At 44.4% G+C, this 13277-nt stretch overlaps 2 protein-coding genes across 12 annotated transcripts in view; both read right to left on the reverse strand.

Annotated features, from left to right (window-relative positions):
- The window catches only part of LOC141124104 (uncharacterized), an 84910-nt gene extending 74886 nt beyond the window's left edge, over positions 1–10024 (reverse strand). The window contains exon 1 of the mRNA XM_073612188.1: positions 9902–10024. Within this exon, the coding sequence (XP_073468289.1) occupies positions 9902–9944 (43 nt within the window). The 5' untranslated portion in view covers positions 9945–10024. The remainder of the gene's footprint in view (positions 1–9901) is intronic.
- Positions 1–13277, reverse strand: part of LOC141124036 (uncharacterized) — a 256951-nt gene that overhangs the window by 171018 nt on the left and 72656 nt on the right. The gene's annotated exons all lie outside the window — the stretch shown is intronic.

Raw genomic sequence — 13277 nt, forward strand, 5'->3', positions numbered from 1 at the left:
GTGCCTTGTGCCATGTACCCTGTACCCTGATGTGGCCTGATGTGCTGTGCCCTGATGTACCATACCCTTATGTGTTGTGCCCTGGGCCGGTCTGGATGAAGTCCAGGGCCACATTTTTGTCCCAGTCCAGCCCTGCTCAGGAGTAATAGCAGAATGTGCTTTAGGGTGTAATTTGTGGTATGCATATGCTGTGTGTGAGAAATAACCTGCTAATATGACAATTTTGTGAAAAAAAAGAACAAAAAAAATTATGATTTTGCAAATAATTGTGTGAAAAAATGACAACTTCAAAAAACTTACCATGCATCTTTCTAAATACCTTGGAATGTTTTCTTTCCAAAAAGGGGTCATTTGGGGGGTATTCGTACTTTTCTGGCATGTTAGGGTCTTAAGAAATTAGATAGGTTGTCAGTACTTCAGGTGTGATCAATTTTCAGATATTGTCAAAATTTTGGCTAAAAATTATGAAGAAAAATTAATAATTTGCTAAATTTTATAACAGAAAAAAAGAAAAATTAATTTTTTTACAGAATTTTCAGTCTTTTTTCTTTTATAGCGCAAAAAATAAAAAACCCAGCAGTGATTAAATACCACCAAAAGAAAGCTCTATTTGTGTGAAAAAAGGACAAAAATTTAATATGGGTACAGTGTTGTATGGCTGAGTAATTGTCATTCAAAGTGTGAGATCACCGAAAGTTGAAAATTGGTTTGGTTAGGAAGGGGGTTTAAGTGCCCGGTGGTCACGTGGTTAAGCATTACTTTTCTGCCTGTGATTGTTCCCTTATATATGTTTGTTGATGTGTTATTATCTTGCTTTTATTATTGTTACCATCTTGCACTTTCATTTTTACATTGTCCCCTATGTTCTGTGTCACTCTCCTTTGTTTGCGATGCATCCAATCACGGTGCACTCGATTTTACGGCCACTTCCCTCCCCTTATATTCCACTCGAGCTAGTCCCAGCCCATCAGCTTTGAAGAAGGAGCACGGCTGTTACATCATTCACGACCTGTACGCTCAGGAAACGCGTCTCAATACCAGTGACGTCATCGCCCATCGCCTGGATACCAGCTTGCATTCCAAGCCTCATGTTGATGAACGCTCCACCACGGCCGGCAGAGATCCATCTAGCGGTGCAGGAGATAACAACACAGCACCTATCCACAGGAGGACGAGGGACTGACTGAACTGATGATGAACAGAACCGCCCCGCTGTTTGCGACAGTACATTGCCTGTTTTACCTCATATTAAAAATCTGTTAAAAATCTGCACCCAGAGGTGCCTCCTCTCCCTCTTTTGTTGTTACAGTATTCTGGGAACATGGTTTCTGTTCCCCCTGGATGGCTGCCGTGAGCGTGGACTTTCTTCCCTTCTAAGAACCCCCCCGCCATTATTTATCTATTTTATCTATTATCTATTTTATTCATTTGATTTATGGACTTCCTCTATATACAATCACTTAGATTGTGGACTTGGGTTGTCATTGTTTGCATTTATTTTTATGCCTACTTAGCACTTTTATTCTATATTCAGGGATGTATATTGTCTTAGTCTTTTGCGCCATTTACTTGTATTATATGGTACAAGTATAGCCAAATATCATGAAGCCATTCATTCCAACCTGCACATGGGGGATCCAAGCTTCTTGGCCACCATCAGTGCAGTGTATGGAAACCATGATTCCTATGGAGGGAGGATTGGGACCCAACAAGACAATATAACCATCTAGATTACACTGCCCCATTGGGACCCAAGACTCACTCCATGGAAGTGCCGAGTACACTACTGGTCCTAATAATGCTGGAGCTCCTCATCCTAGATATTGCCCAAAGAGAAGGGGCCTGAGATGACTTCTGAGCCCCTTGTTACAGACACTGATGAAGAGAGGGACCCCAGATCACAGTGCAGGAAGAGAGGGACCCCAGATCACAATGGACCCCCTCATCCCAGACACCGATGAAGAGAGGGACCCCAGATCACAGTGCAGGAAGAGAGGGGCCCCAGATCACAATGGACCCCCTCATCCCAGACACTGATGAAGTGAAGGACCCCAGATCACAGTGGAGCCCCTCATCACAGACACTGATAAAGAGAAAGACCCCAGATCAAGGCAGAACCCTAATCCCAGACACTGATGAAGTGAGGGACCCCAGATCACAGTGGAGCCCCTTTATCACAGACACTGATAAAGAGAAACACCCTATATCAAGGCAGAACCCTAATCCCAGACTCTGGTGAAGAGAGGGACCCCAGATCACAGCAGAGCCCCTCATCCCAGACACTGATGATGTGAGGGACCCCAGATTACAGCAGAGCCCCTCATCCCAGACACTGATGAAGACAGGGACCCCAGATCACAGCAGAGCTCCTCATCCCAGACTCCGATGAAGAGAGGGACCCCAGATCACAGCAGAGCCCCTCATCCCAGACACTGATGAAGAGAGGGACCCCAGATCACAGCAGAGCCCCTCATCTCAGAAACTGATTAAGAGAAAGACCCCAGATCACATAGGAGCCCCTCATCCCAGACTCTGATGAAGAGAGAGACCCCAGATCACATAGGAGCCCCTCACCACAGACATTGACGGAACCCAGATCACAGTTGTGCCCCTTATTCCAGACACTGATGAAGAGGGGGACCCAACATCACAGTGGAGACCCTCATCACAGACACTGACATACAGAGGGACCCCTATTTGTGGAGGATCACCTCATCCTATATCCCTCTCACCCCTAATATTTACGTATTGATAAATCTTCTCGAACTTACCAATAAGGCAGAGGGACCCCCAGATTACAGTGGAGACCCTCATGCTGGACAATGGCACTCAGAGAGACACCCAGGAAACAGCGGTGCCCCTCTGACACTGGTGAGCGGTCCGTGTGCTGATGTGAAATGAGAACAGAAAAGAGAACATCAGGTCTCAGTGTCAGGAACACAATTATGAGATGAAAATAACTCTGACTTCCTGTCTATTGGCCACATTATCAGTTGTGGTGGGCAAATACAGGCACTCTGTTATGTCGTAGGAGAGTCAGTGAGACTACAGGATGTTTTACCCATAATACCACTACAGTGACTAGGGGGGAGGGCGGTCAGATGAGATGAGAGAAGAACAATGAGAGAAAGAGGGAGAGAAAGGCAGAACAATTACATCTTTTATATATAGTTGGGCTTTAACACAACAATCTGCAACCTGCTGCCATCTAGAGCTCAGATCAGGTATTGCAATGTGTCTGGGACTGCAGAGAAGACACAGGCCAAGGATGAGTACTTTGCTGCCATCTACAGCTCAGATCAAATTTTGCAGAATGTTTCAGGTTTTACAGAGAAGATACGGGACAATTTTAAGAACTCTGTTTCCATCTGGAGCTCAGATCAGGCATTGTATTGAGTATCAGTTACTAAAAATAATTTACAGACAGAGGACGGGTACTCTTCTGCCATCTAAATCTCAAATCAAGTACTGCAGATTGTATTAAGCATTTCAAAGAACGCACAAGCAGAGGATGGGATCTCTGCTGCCATCCGGAGTTCAGGTCCAGTATTACAGTGTGTGTTAGGGATTGCAGAGAAAGGCAGAATTAAATCTTTAAAAATATATATATATAAAAAGATTAGCTGGAGTTGGGCTTTAACACAACAATATGTAACCTGCTGCCATCTGGAGTGCAGATCGGGTATTGCAATATGTCTTGGACCGCAGTGAAGACACAAACCAAGGATGAGTACTTTGCTGCCATCTACAGCTCAGATCAAATATTGCAGAATGTGTCAGGTTTTACAGAGAGGACATGGGCCAATGTTGGGAACTTTGCTGCCATCTGGAGCTCTGATAGGGTATTGCAGTGTGTGCAAGTGGCTGCATAGCATACACAGGCAGAGGATGGGATCTCTGCTGCCATCTGGAGTTCAGATCAGGTATTGCAGTGTGTGTCAGGGAATGCAGAGAACACACAGATGTTGAGGATGTTGAGATGTTGAGAATTCTGCTGTCATGCTGAGCTCAGATTGGATATTCTTGTGTGTGTGTGTCATGGATTGCAGGGAAGATAAGGACAAGTATAGGAACTCTACTGTCATCTAGTGCTCAGATCAGGTATTTCAGTGTTTTACCTACAGAAGAAGGATGGGTGCTGCTGCAGTCTAGAGATCCAAACAGGTATTGGTGATTGTATTAATGACTACAGTGAACACACAGGCAAAAGAATGCGTATTATGCCGCCATCTACACTCAGGCAATATGACCTCTTCTGCCATCTACAGCTCAAATCAAGTATTGCAGATTGTATTAGGGACTGCAAAGAACACGCAGGGAAAAGATGGGAATTGTGATGCCATCTAGCACTCAACTAGGGCATTGCAGAGTGTGCCAGGGACTGCAGAGGATGCACACGTAGAAGATGGAAGCTCTGCTGCCATCTAAAGCTTACCTAGGGCATTGCAAATTGAGTTAGTGGATGCAGAGAACACACAGACAGAGGATGTGTACTCTGCTGCCATCTACAACCCATATCAGGTATTGAAAATTGTATTAGGAGCTGCAGAGAACACACAGGCAGAGGTGGGTACTGCGCTTCTATCTAGAGATCACATAATGTTGCTGCCATCTAGAGCTTAGTTCAGATATTGCAGTGTGTGTCAATGACCGCATAGAGCACACAGGGAGAGGATGGGAATTCTGCTGCCATCTGGAGCTCAGATTTGATATTATAGTGTAAGTCCTGGGGTGCAGAAAACATATGGGCAGAGGATGGGCACTCTGCTGCCATTTGGAGCTCAGATCATATATTGTAATGTGTGTCAGACTGCAGATAAGACAAATGCCGAGGATGGGAACTTTGATGTCGTTTAGAGCTCAGATCGGGGTATGTTTGTGTGTGTCAGGGATTAGGGGATATACTTTTTTATATTGTATTTTTCTTTTTATATTGTGTCAGGGATTGCAGGAAAGTACAGGAACTCTGCTGCCATCTAGAGCTCACATAGGTTGTTGCAGAGTGTGTCAAGGACTGCAGAAAATGCATAGGACAAGTTTGGGAACTCTGCTGCCATCTAGGGATCAGATCAAGTATTGTAGTGTGTGTCAGGGACACATTAGGCAGAGGATGGAAACTCTGCTGCCATCTGGAACTCATATAGGGTATTGCAGTGTGTGCAAGTGACTGCATAGCCTACATAGGCAGAGGGTGGGATCTCTGCTGCCATCCGGAGCTCAGATTAGGTATTGCAGTCTGTGTCAGGGATTGCAGAGAACACACAGATGTTGAGTATGGGAATAATGCTGCCGTCCAGAGCTCAGGTTTGGTATTGTAGTGTGTGTCAGGGGGGTGCAGATAACATACAGGCAGAGGATGGGAATTCTACTGTCATACTCATACAGTTTGGATACTCTTTAGACATGTGCGCCATCCATAAATTATTTTTGTTTCGTTCCATTCTGTTTTGTATTAGAATGAATTCGTATTTCGTAATTTGTGTCCAAAATTCAATTTGGATTCGTACCATCCCTGTGCTGTGCTGACTTCCTGGGTTTTTTAACTTTTAGGTTTGTTAACTTTTCGTAACAATTACAAATGTTCGTTAGGAATTTGTATCCCAAATTCGTAAACAAAATTTCGTATTTCGTACAAAATTTGGAAGCATAGCAATTCATATTTTGGATCCTCCCGAATGTATGAATTTATGGAAATTCGTACGAATTATCGATTCGTACGAAATGAATCGCACATGTCTAATATTCTTGTGTGTGCCAGAGATTGAAGGGAAGATCAAGGACAAGTATAGGCACTGTGCTGTCATCTAGAGCTCAGATCAGGTATTTCAGTGTGTGTCTGTAACTGAAAAGAACAGACAAAGGGTGAGTACTCTGCTGCCATCTAGAGATCAGAACAGGTATTGGACATTGTATTATAGACTACAGTAAACACACAGGCAAAGGATGGGTACTCTGCTGCCATCTAGAGATTACATAGGGCATTTCAGAGTGTGTCAATGACCACATAGAGCACAAAGGCAGAGGATGGGTGCTCTGCTGCCATCTGCCATATATTGCAGGGTGTGTCAGAGACTGCAGATAGGGCATTCTGAGGATGAGAACTCTGCTGCCATCTAGGGTTGTCTTTGGACGTCAGCTCCCTGTATACTTTGATCCCCCACACATTTGGCCTAATGGCTCTAGAACAATTCCTGGCTATGGATCCTTTTATCAAAACTCACCAAGCATCCTTCATTGTTGAGGCCACCAAATTTTGTTTAACACGCAATTATTTTACCTTCAATGGAGAGTTATACCTCCAACAACAAGGCACTGCAATGGGCACTCATTTTGTCCCTCCTATGCAAATTTGGCCATGGGCTTCTAGGAAAACCAATACATTCACAACAATAACCTATTTTTAGCTAACATTGTATATTTTGGAAGATACATTAATGATCTTATCATCATTTGGGATGGCACCCCGGACCTCATCACATCATTCATCGAGTACAGCAACAATAATGCATATGGACTATCATTTACACATGAAAGCAATCCTACTGCATTGGCTTTTTTGGACTTGGAGCTTGAACATGATGGACAGGAAATATATGCAAAAAACTACACAAAACCAACAGCTGGTAACTCATACATGCACTTTAAGGGCACTTTAAAATCTCCCCCTGCAAAATTAAAACTACCTCGATCCCCTCCTCAGTACCCACTCTGATACCCTTAACAGGAATGTACCAGTGTCGAAAAAAACTTTGTAAGACTTGCAAATTCATAGAGAATGGCCAGAAATCTTTCTGTACCAAAGGAATTACATATCCATTAAAGGAATTCTATAACTGTTCATCAGATTACGTAGTGTATGGCCTCACTTGTGGCCTTATTTATGTCGGCCGAACGATTAGGGCACTAAGACAGCGTTTTGGAGAACACAGAAGGCTCAATGAGGGTGGGATGGACCCAACAGCATAGACACTTTGCTATGGCCCACCACGGATCTACTACTGGTCTAAAGGTGTGGGTACATCCTCTAAATATATTTACATCCTCATATATATATATATATATTTCTAACCATGACCAAAATAACATCTAACTTTATCCTCTTATATATACATTATTCAGGTTGGCCTTCTCAGCTTTTCCACTATTGGGGGTGGCGGGTACTTGTAAGTATATCTGTACACCCCCTCCCCCCTTCCTCCCTCCCCTCTTCCATTATAAATCCCTACTACTATTTATTTGCTATTTCTCGCTCTTATTATATACACACGCCCCTATAGCATACCAATCTGGTTTTATTACCTACCATATTTTCTTTACTATCAATTAATTCCCCCCATTTATTGCTATTTTTATTTTAATTAATTAATAAAGGAATTTTGTTGACCATAAATATTTTATCATAATCCACATGTACCTATATTAATCTTCCTGTCTACCGCCTTGCACTACAGAGACAAAAATTGGAGATATATATATATATATATATATATATATACATATACGTACATATTACTCCCCATAATTTCCTCTCTGCCTTCCCCTTCGTTTTTTATTTCTCCCTACATTGCTGATATGTGCTCAGTCACATACACTTCTCATGCGCTGTACATTCATTTTTAATTCTATTACTCATTATATTTATTTTTTATTTCATATTTAAGCATTACTTTTCTGCCTGTGATTGTTCCCTTATATATGTTTGTTGATGTGTTATTATCTTGCTTTTATTATTGTTACCATCTTGCACTTTCATTTTTACATTGTCCCCTATGTTCTGTGTCACTCCCCTTTGTTTGCGATGCATCCAATCACGGTGCACTCGATTTTCCGGCCATTCCCCTCCCCTTATATTCCACTCGAGCTAGTCCCAGCCCATCAGCTTTGAAGAAGGAGCGCGGCCTGGTGTTGATGAACGCTCCACCACGGCCGGCAGAGATCCATCTAGCGGTGCAGGAGATAACAACACAGCACCTATCCACAGGAGGACGAGGGACTGACTGAACTGATGATGAACAGAACCCCCCCGCTGTTTGGGACAGTACATTGCCTGTTTTTATCTATTGAAATGTGAGTTGCCATTTCACCAGTTTTACCTCATATTAAAAAACTGTTAAAAATCTGCACCTAGAGGCGCCTCCTCTCCCTCTTTTGTTGTTACAGTATACTGGGAACATGGTTTCTGTTCCCCCTGGATGGCTGCCGTGAGCGTGGACTTTCTTCCCTTCTAAGAACCCCTCCCCACCCCCACCCCTTTTCCCCCTGCCATTATTTATCTATTTTATTTATTTGATTTATGGACTTTCTCTATATATAATCACTTAGATTGTGGACTTGGGTTGTCATTGTTTGCATTTATTTTTATGCCTACTTAGCACTTTTATTCTATATTCAGGGATATATATTGTCTTAGTCTTTTGTGCCATTTACTTGTATTATATGGTACAAGTATAGCCAAATATCATGAAGCCTTTCATTCCAATCTTCACATGGGGGATCCAAGCTTCTTGGCCACCATCAGTGCAATGTATGGAAACCATGATTCCTATGGAGGGAGGATTGGGACCCAACAAGACAATATAAAGATCCAGATTACACTGCCCCATTGGGACCCAAGACTCACTCCATGGAAGTGCTGACTGAGTACACTACTGGTCCTAAAAATGCTGGAGCTCCTCATCCTAGATATTGCTAAAGAGAAGGGGCATGAGATGACTTCTGAGCCCCTCATCCCAGACACTGATGAAGAGAGGGACCCCAGATCACAGTGCAGGAAGAGAGGGGCCCCAGATCACAATGGACCCCCTCATCCTAGACACTGATGGTGTGAGGGACCCCAGATCACAGTGGAGCCCCTCATCCCAGACTCTGATGAAGAGAGGGACCCCAGATTACAACAGAGCCCCTCATCCCAGACACTGATGATGTGAGGGACCCCAGATCACAGTGCAGGAAGAGAGGGGCCCCAGATCACAATGGACCCCCTCATCCAAAAAACTGATGAAGTGAGGGACCCCAAATCACAGTGGAGCCCCTTTATCACAGACACTGATAAAGAGAAAGACCCCAGATCAAGGCAGAACCCTAATCCCAGACATTGATGAAGAGAGGGACCCCAGATTACAGCAGAGCCCCTCATCCCAGATTCTGGTAAAGAGAGGGACCCCAGATCACAGCAGAGATCCTCATCCCAAACTCTGATGAAGAGGGGGACCCCAGATCACAGTGGAGCCCCTCATCACAGACACTGATAAAGAGTAAGACCCCAGATCAAGGCAGAACCCTAACCCCAGACATAGATGAAGAGAGGGACCCCAGATCACAACAGAGCCCCTCATCCCAGAATTTTGATGAAAAGGGGGACCCCAGATCACAGCAGAGCCCCTCATCCCAGACACTGATAAAGAGAGGGACCCCAGATCACAGCAGAGCCCCTCATCCCAGACACTGATTAAGAGAGGGACCCCAGATCACAGCAGAGCCCCTCATCCCAGACCCTGATTAAGAGAGGGACCCCAGATCACAGCAGAGCCCCTCATCCCAGACCCTGATGAAGAGAGGGACCCCAGATCACAGCAGAGCCCCTCATCCCAGACACTGATTAAGAGAAGGACCACAGATCATAACAGAGCCCCTCATCTCAGGCTCTGATGAAGAGAGGAACCCCAGATCACAGCAGAGCCCCTCATCCCAGAGCCAGATAAATAGAGGGACCACAGATCACAGCTGTACCCCTCATTCCAGACACATGAAGAGGGGGACCCAACATCACAGTGGAGACCCTCATCACAGACACTGACATACAGAGGGACCCCAATTGTGGGGGATCCCCTCAGCCTATATCCCTCTCACCCCTAATATTTATGTATATTATGTTTATTATGATTAATCTTCCCAAACTTACCGATAAGGCAGAGGAACCCCCAGATCACAGCGGAGACCCTCATCCTGGACAATGGCACACAGAGGGACCCCCAGGAGCCAGCGGTGCCCCTCTGACACTGGTGAACAGTCCGTGTGCTGATGTGAAATGAGAACAGAAAGGAGAACATCAGTTCTCAGTGTCAGGAACACAATTATATGAGATGAAAACAACCCAATGCTGACTTCCTGTCTATTGGCCACATTATCAATTGTGGTGGCCAAATACAGGATGTTCTGCCCATAGTACCACTACAGTGACTAGGGGGGAGGGCGGTCAGATGAGAGAAGAACAATGAGAGAAAGAGGGAGAGAAAGGCAGAACAATTACATCTTTAATATATATACACTAATTTTTGCTGGAGTTGGGCTTTAAAACAACAATCTGGAACCTTCTGCCATCTAGAGCTCAGATCAGGTATTGCAATGTGTCTGGGACTGCAGAGAAGACACAGGCCAAGGATGAGTACTTTGCTGCCATCTACAGCTCAGATCAAAGATTGCAGAATGTGTCAGGTTTTACAGAGAAGATACGGGCGCATCAGTTACTTCCGAACTTCAGAACTTACAGACAGAGGACAGGTACTCTTCTGCCATCTAAAGCTGAAATCAAGTACTGCAGATTGTATTAGGCATTTCAAAGAACGCACAGGCAGAGGATGGGATCTCTGCTCCCATCCGGAGTTCAGGTCCAGTATTGAGGTGTCAGGGATTGCAGAGAAAGGCAGAACAATTACATCTTAAAAAAAAAATTATATAAATTTTAGCTGGAGTTGGGCTTTAACACAACAATCTGTAACCTGCTGCCATCTAGAGTGCAGATCAGGTATTGCAATGTGTCTGGGACTGCAGTGAAGACACAAACCAAGGATGAGTACTTTGCTGCCATCTACAGCTTAGATCAAATATTGCAGAATGTGTCAGGTTTTACAGAGAGGGCATGGGCTAATGTTGGGAACTTTGCTGCCATCTGGAGCTCTGATAGGGTATTGCAGTGTGTGCAAGTGGTTGTATAGCATACACAGGCAGAGGATGGGATCTCTGCTGCCATCTGGAGTTCAGATTAGGTATTGCAGTGTGTGTCAGGGATTGCAGAGAACATACAGGCAGAGGATGTGAATTCTGCTGTCATACTGAGCTCAGATTGGATATTCTTGTGTGTGTGAGGGATTGCAGGGAAGATTAGGACAAGTATAGGAACTCTACTGTCATCTAGTGCTCAGATCAGGTAGTTCAGTGTGTTACCTACAGATGAAGAATGGGTACTCTGCTGCCGTCTAGAGATCAGAACAGGTATTGGTGATTGTATTAATGACTACAGTGAACACACAGGCAAAAGAATGGGTATTATGCCGCCATCTACACAATGTGACCTCTTCTACCATCTACAGCTCAAATCAAGTATTGCAGATTGTATTAGGGACTGCAAAGAACACACAGGGAAAAAAAAGGGAATTGTGATGCCATCTAGCGCTCAACTAGGGCATCGCAGAGTGTGCGAGGGACTGCAGAGGATGCACACGTAGAAGACGGAAGCTCTGCTGCCATCTAAAGCTTACATAGGGCATTGCAAATTGAGTTAGTGGATGCAGAGAATGCACAGACAGAGGATGTGTACTCTGCTGCCATCTAAAGCCCAGATCAGGTATTGAAAGTTGTATCAGGAGCTGCAGAGAACACACAGGCAGAGGTGGGTACTGCGCTTCTATTTACCCACTTAAAGACCAGCCTCGTTTTGGATTTTAGGTGTTTACATGTTTAAAACAGGTTTAATTGCTAGAAAATTACTTAGAACCCCCAAACATTATATATATTGTTTTTTTTTCTAACATCCTAGAGAATAAAATGGCGGTCAATGCAATACTTTTTTTCGCACCGTATTTGTGCAGCATCTTATAAGCGCACTTTTTTTGGAAAAAATTCACTTTTTTGAATAAAAAAATAAGACATCAGTAAAGTTAGCCCATTTTTTTTATATTGTGAAATATGATGTTATGCCGAGTAAATTGATACCCAACATGTCACGCTTCAAAATTGTGCCCGCACGTGGAATGGCGTCAAACATTTACCCTTAAATATCTCCATAGGCGATGTTTAAAAAATTCTACAGGTTGCATGTTTTGTGTTACAGAGGAGGTCTAGGGCTAGAATTATTGCTCTTGCTCTACCGGTCGCGGTGATATCTCACTTGTGTGGCGCGGGCGCTACTCACGTATGCGTTCGCTTCTGCACGCGAGCTCATCGGGACAAGGCACTTTAATTTTTTTTTTCTTATTTATTTTACTTTATTTAATTTATTTTTTCACTGTTTTAAAAAAAAAAAAAAATTTAAACATCCCTTGTAATAGAAAAAAGCACGACAGGTCCTCTTAAATATGAGATCTGGGGTCAAAAAGTCCTCAGATCTCATATTTGGAATTAAATGCAAAAAAAAATGACAAAATGACAACAAAAAAAATGCCTTTAAGGCAAATGGGCAGAGCTGACATTATGACGTCGCTTCCGCCCTCCTATGGTATGGAGACGGGTGGGGGCCATCTTAGCCTCACTCGTCTCCATACCGAGGAAGTGACAGGTCCCGATCGCCTCCGCCGCTACCGACGGCTCCGGTAAGTGGCAGAGGGCGCGGGAGAGCGGCGGGAGGGGGGTGGCACCTTTCCCGCCGCCGATAACGGTGATCTTGCGGCGAACCCGCCACAGAGACCACCATTATTGGAAACATGACTGGCTCCTGTAAAGGTGGATACCTCGGTTGTGGCAGCAGCTGCTGCCATTACCGAGATATCCACCTTCAAAGTGCCGACGTATACGTACAGGAGCCGGTCGGTAAGTGGCTAGAGATCACATAATGTTGCTGCCATCTAGAGCTCACTTCAGATATTGCAGTGTGTGTCAGTGACCGCATAGAGCACACAGGGAGAGGATGGGAATTCTGCTGCCATCTGGAGCTCAGATTTGATATTATAGTGTGTGTTCCGGGGGTGCAGAAAACATATGGGCAGAGGATGGGCACTCTGCTGCCATTTGGAGCTCAGATCATATATTGTAATGTGTGTCAGAGACTGCAGATAAGACAAATGCCAAGGATGGGAACTTTGATGCTGTTTAGAGCTCAGATTGGGTATGTTTGTGTGTGTCAGGGATTGCAGGAAAGTACAGGAACTCTGCTGCCATCTGGAGCTCATACAGGGTATTGCAGTGTGTGCAAGTGACTGCATAGCGTGCACAGGCAGAGGATGGGATCTCTGCTGCCACCTGGAGTTCAGATTAGGTATTGTGGTGTGTGTCAGGGATTGCAGAGAACACACAGATGTTGAGGATGGGAATTATGCTGCCGTCCGGAGCTCAGGTTTGGTATT

The sequence above is a fragment of the Aquarana catesbeiana genome, linkage group LG01 (assembly GCF_042186555.1).
Source record: "Aquarana catesbeiana isolate 2022-GZ linkage group LG01, ASM4218655v1, whole genome shotgun sequence".
Classification (NCBI taxonomy): Eukaryota; Metazoa; Chordata; class Amphibia; order Anura; family Ranidae; genus Aquarana; species Aquarana catesbeiana.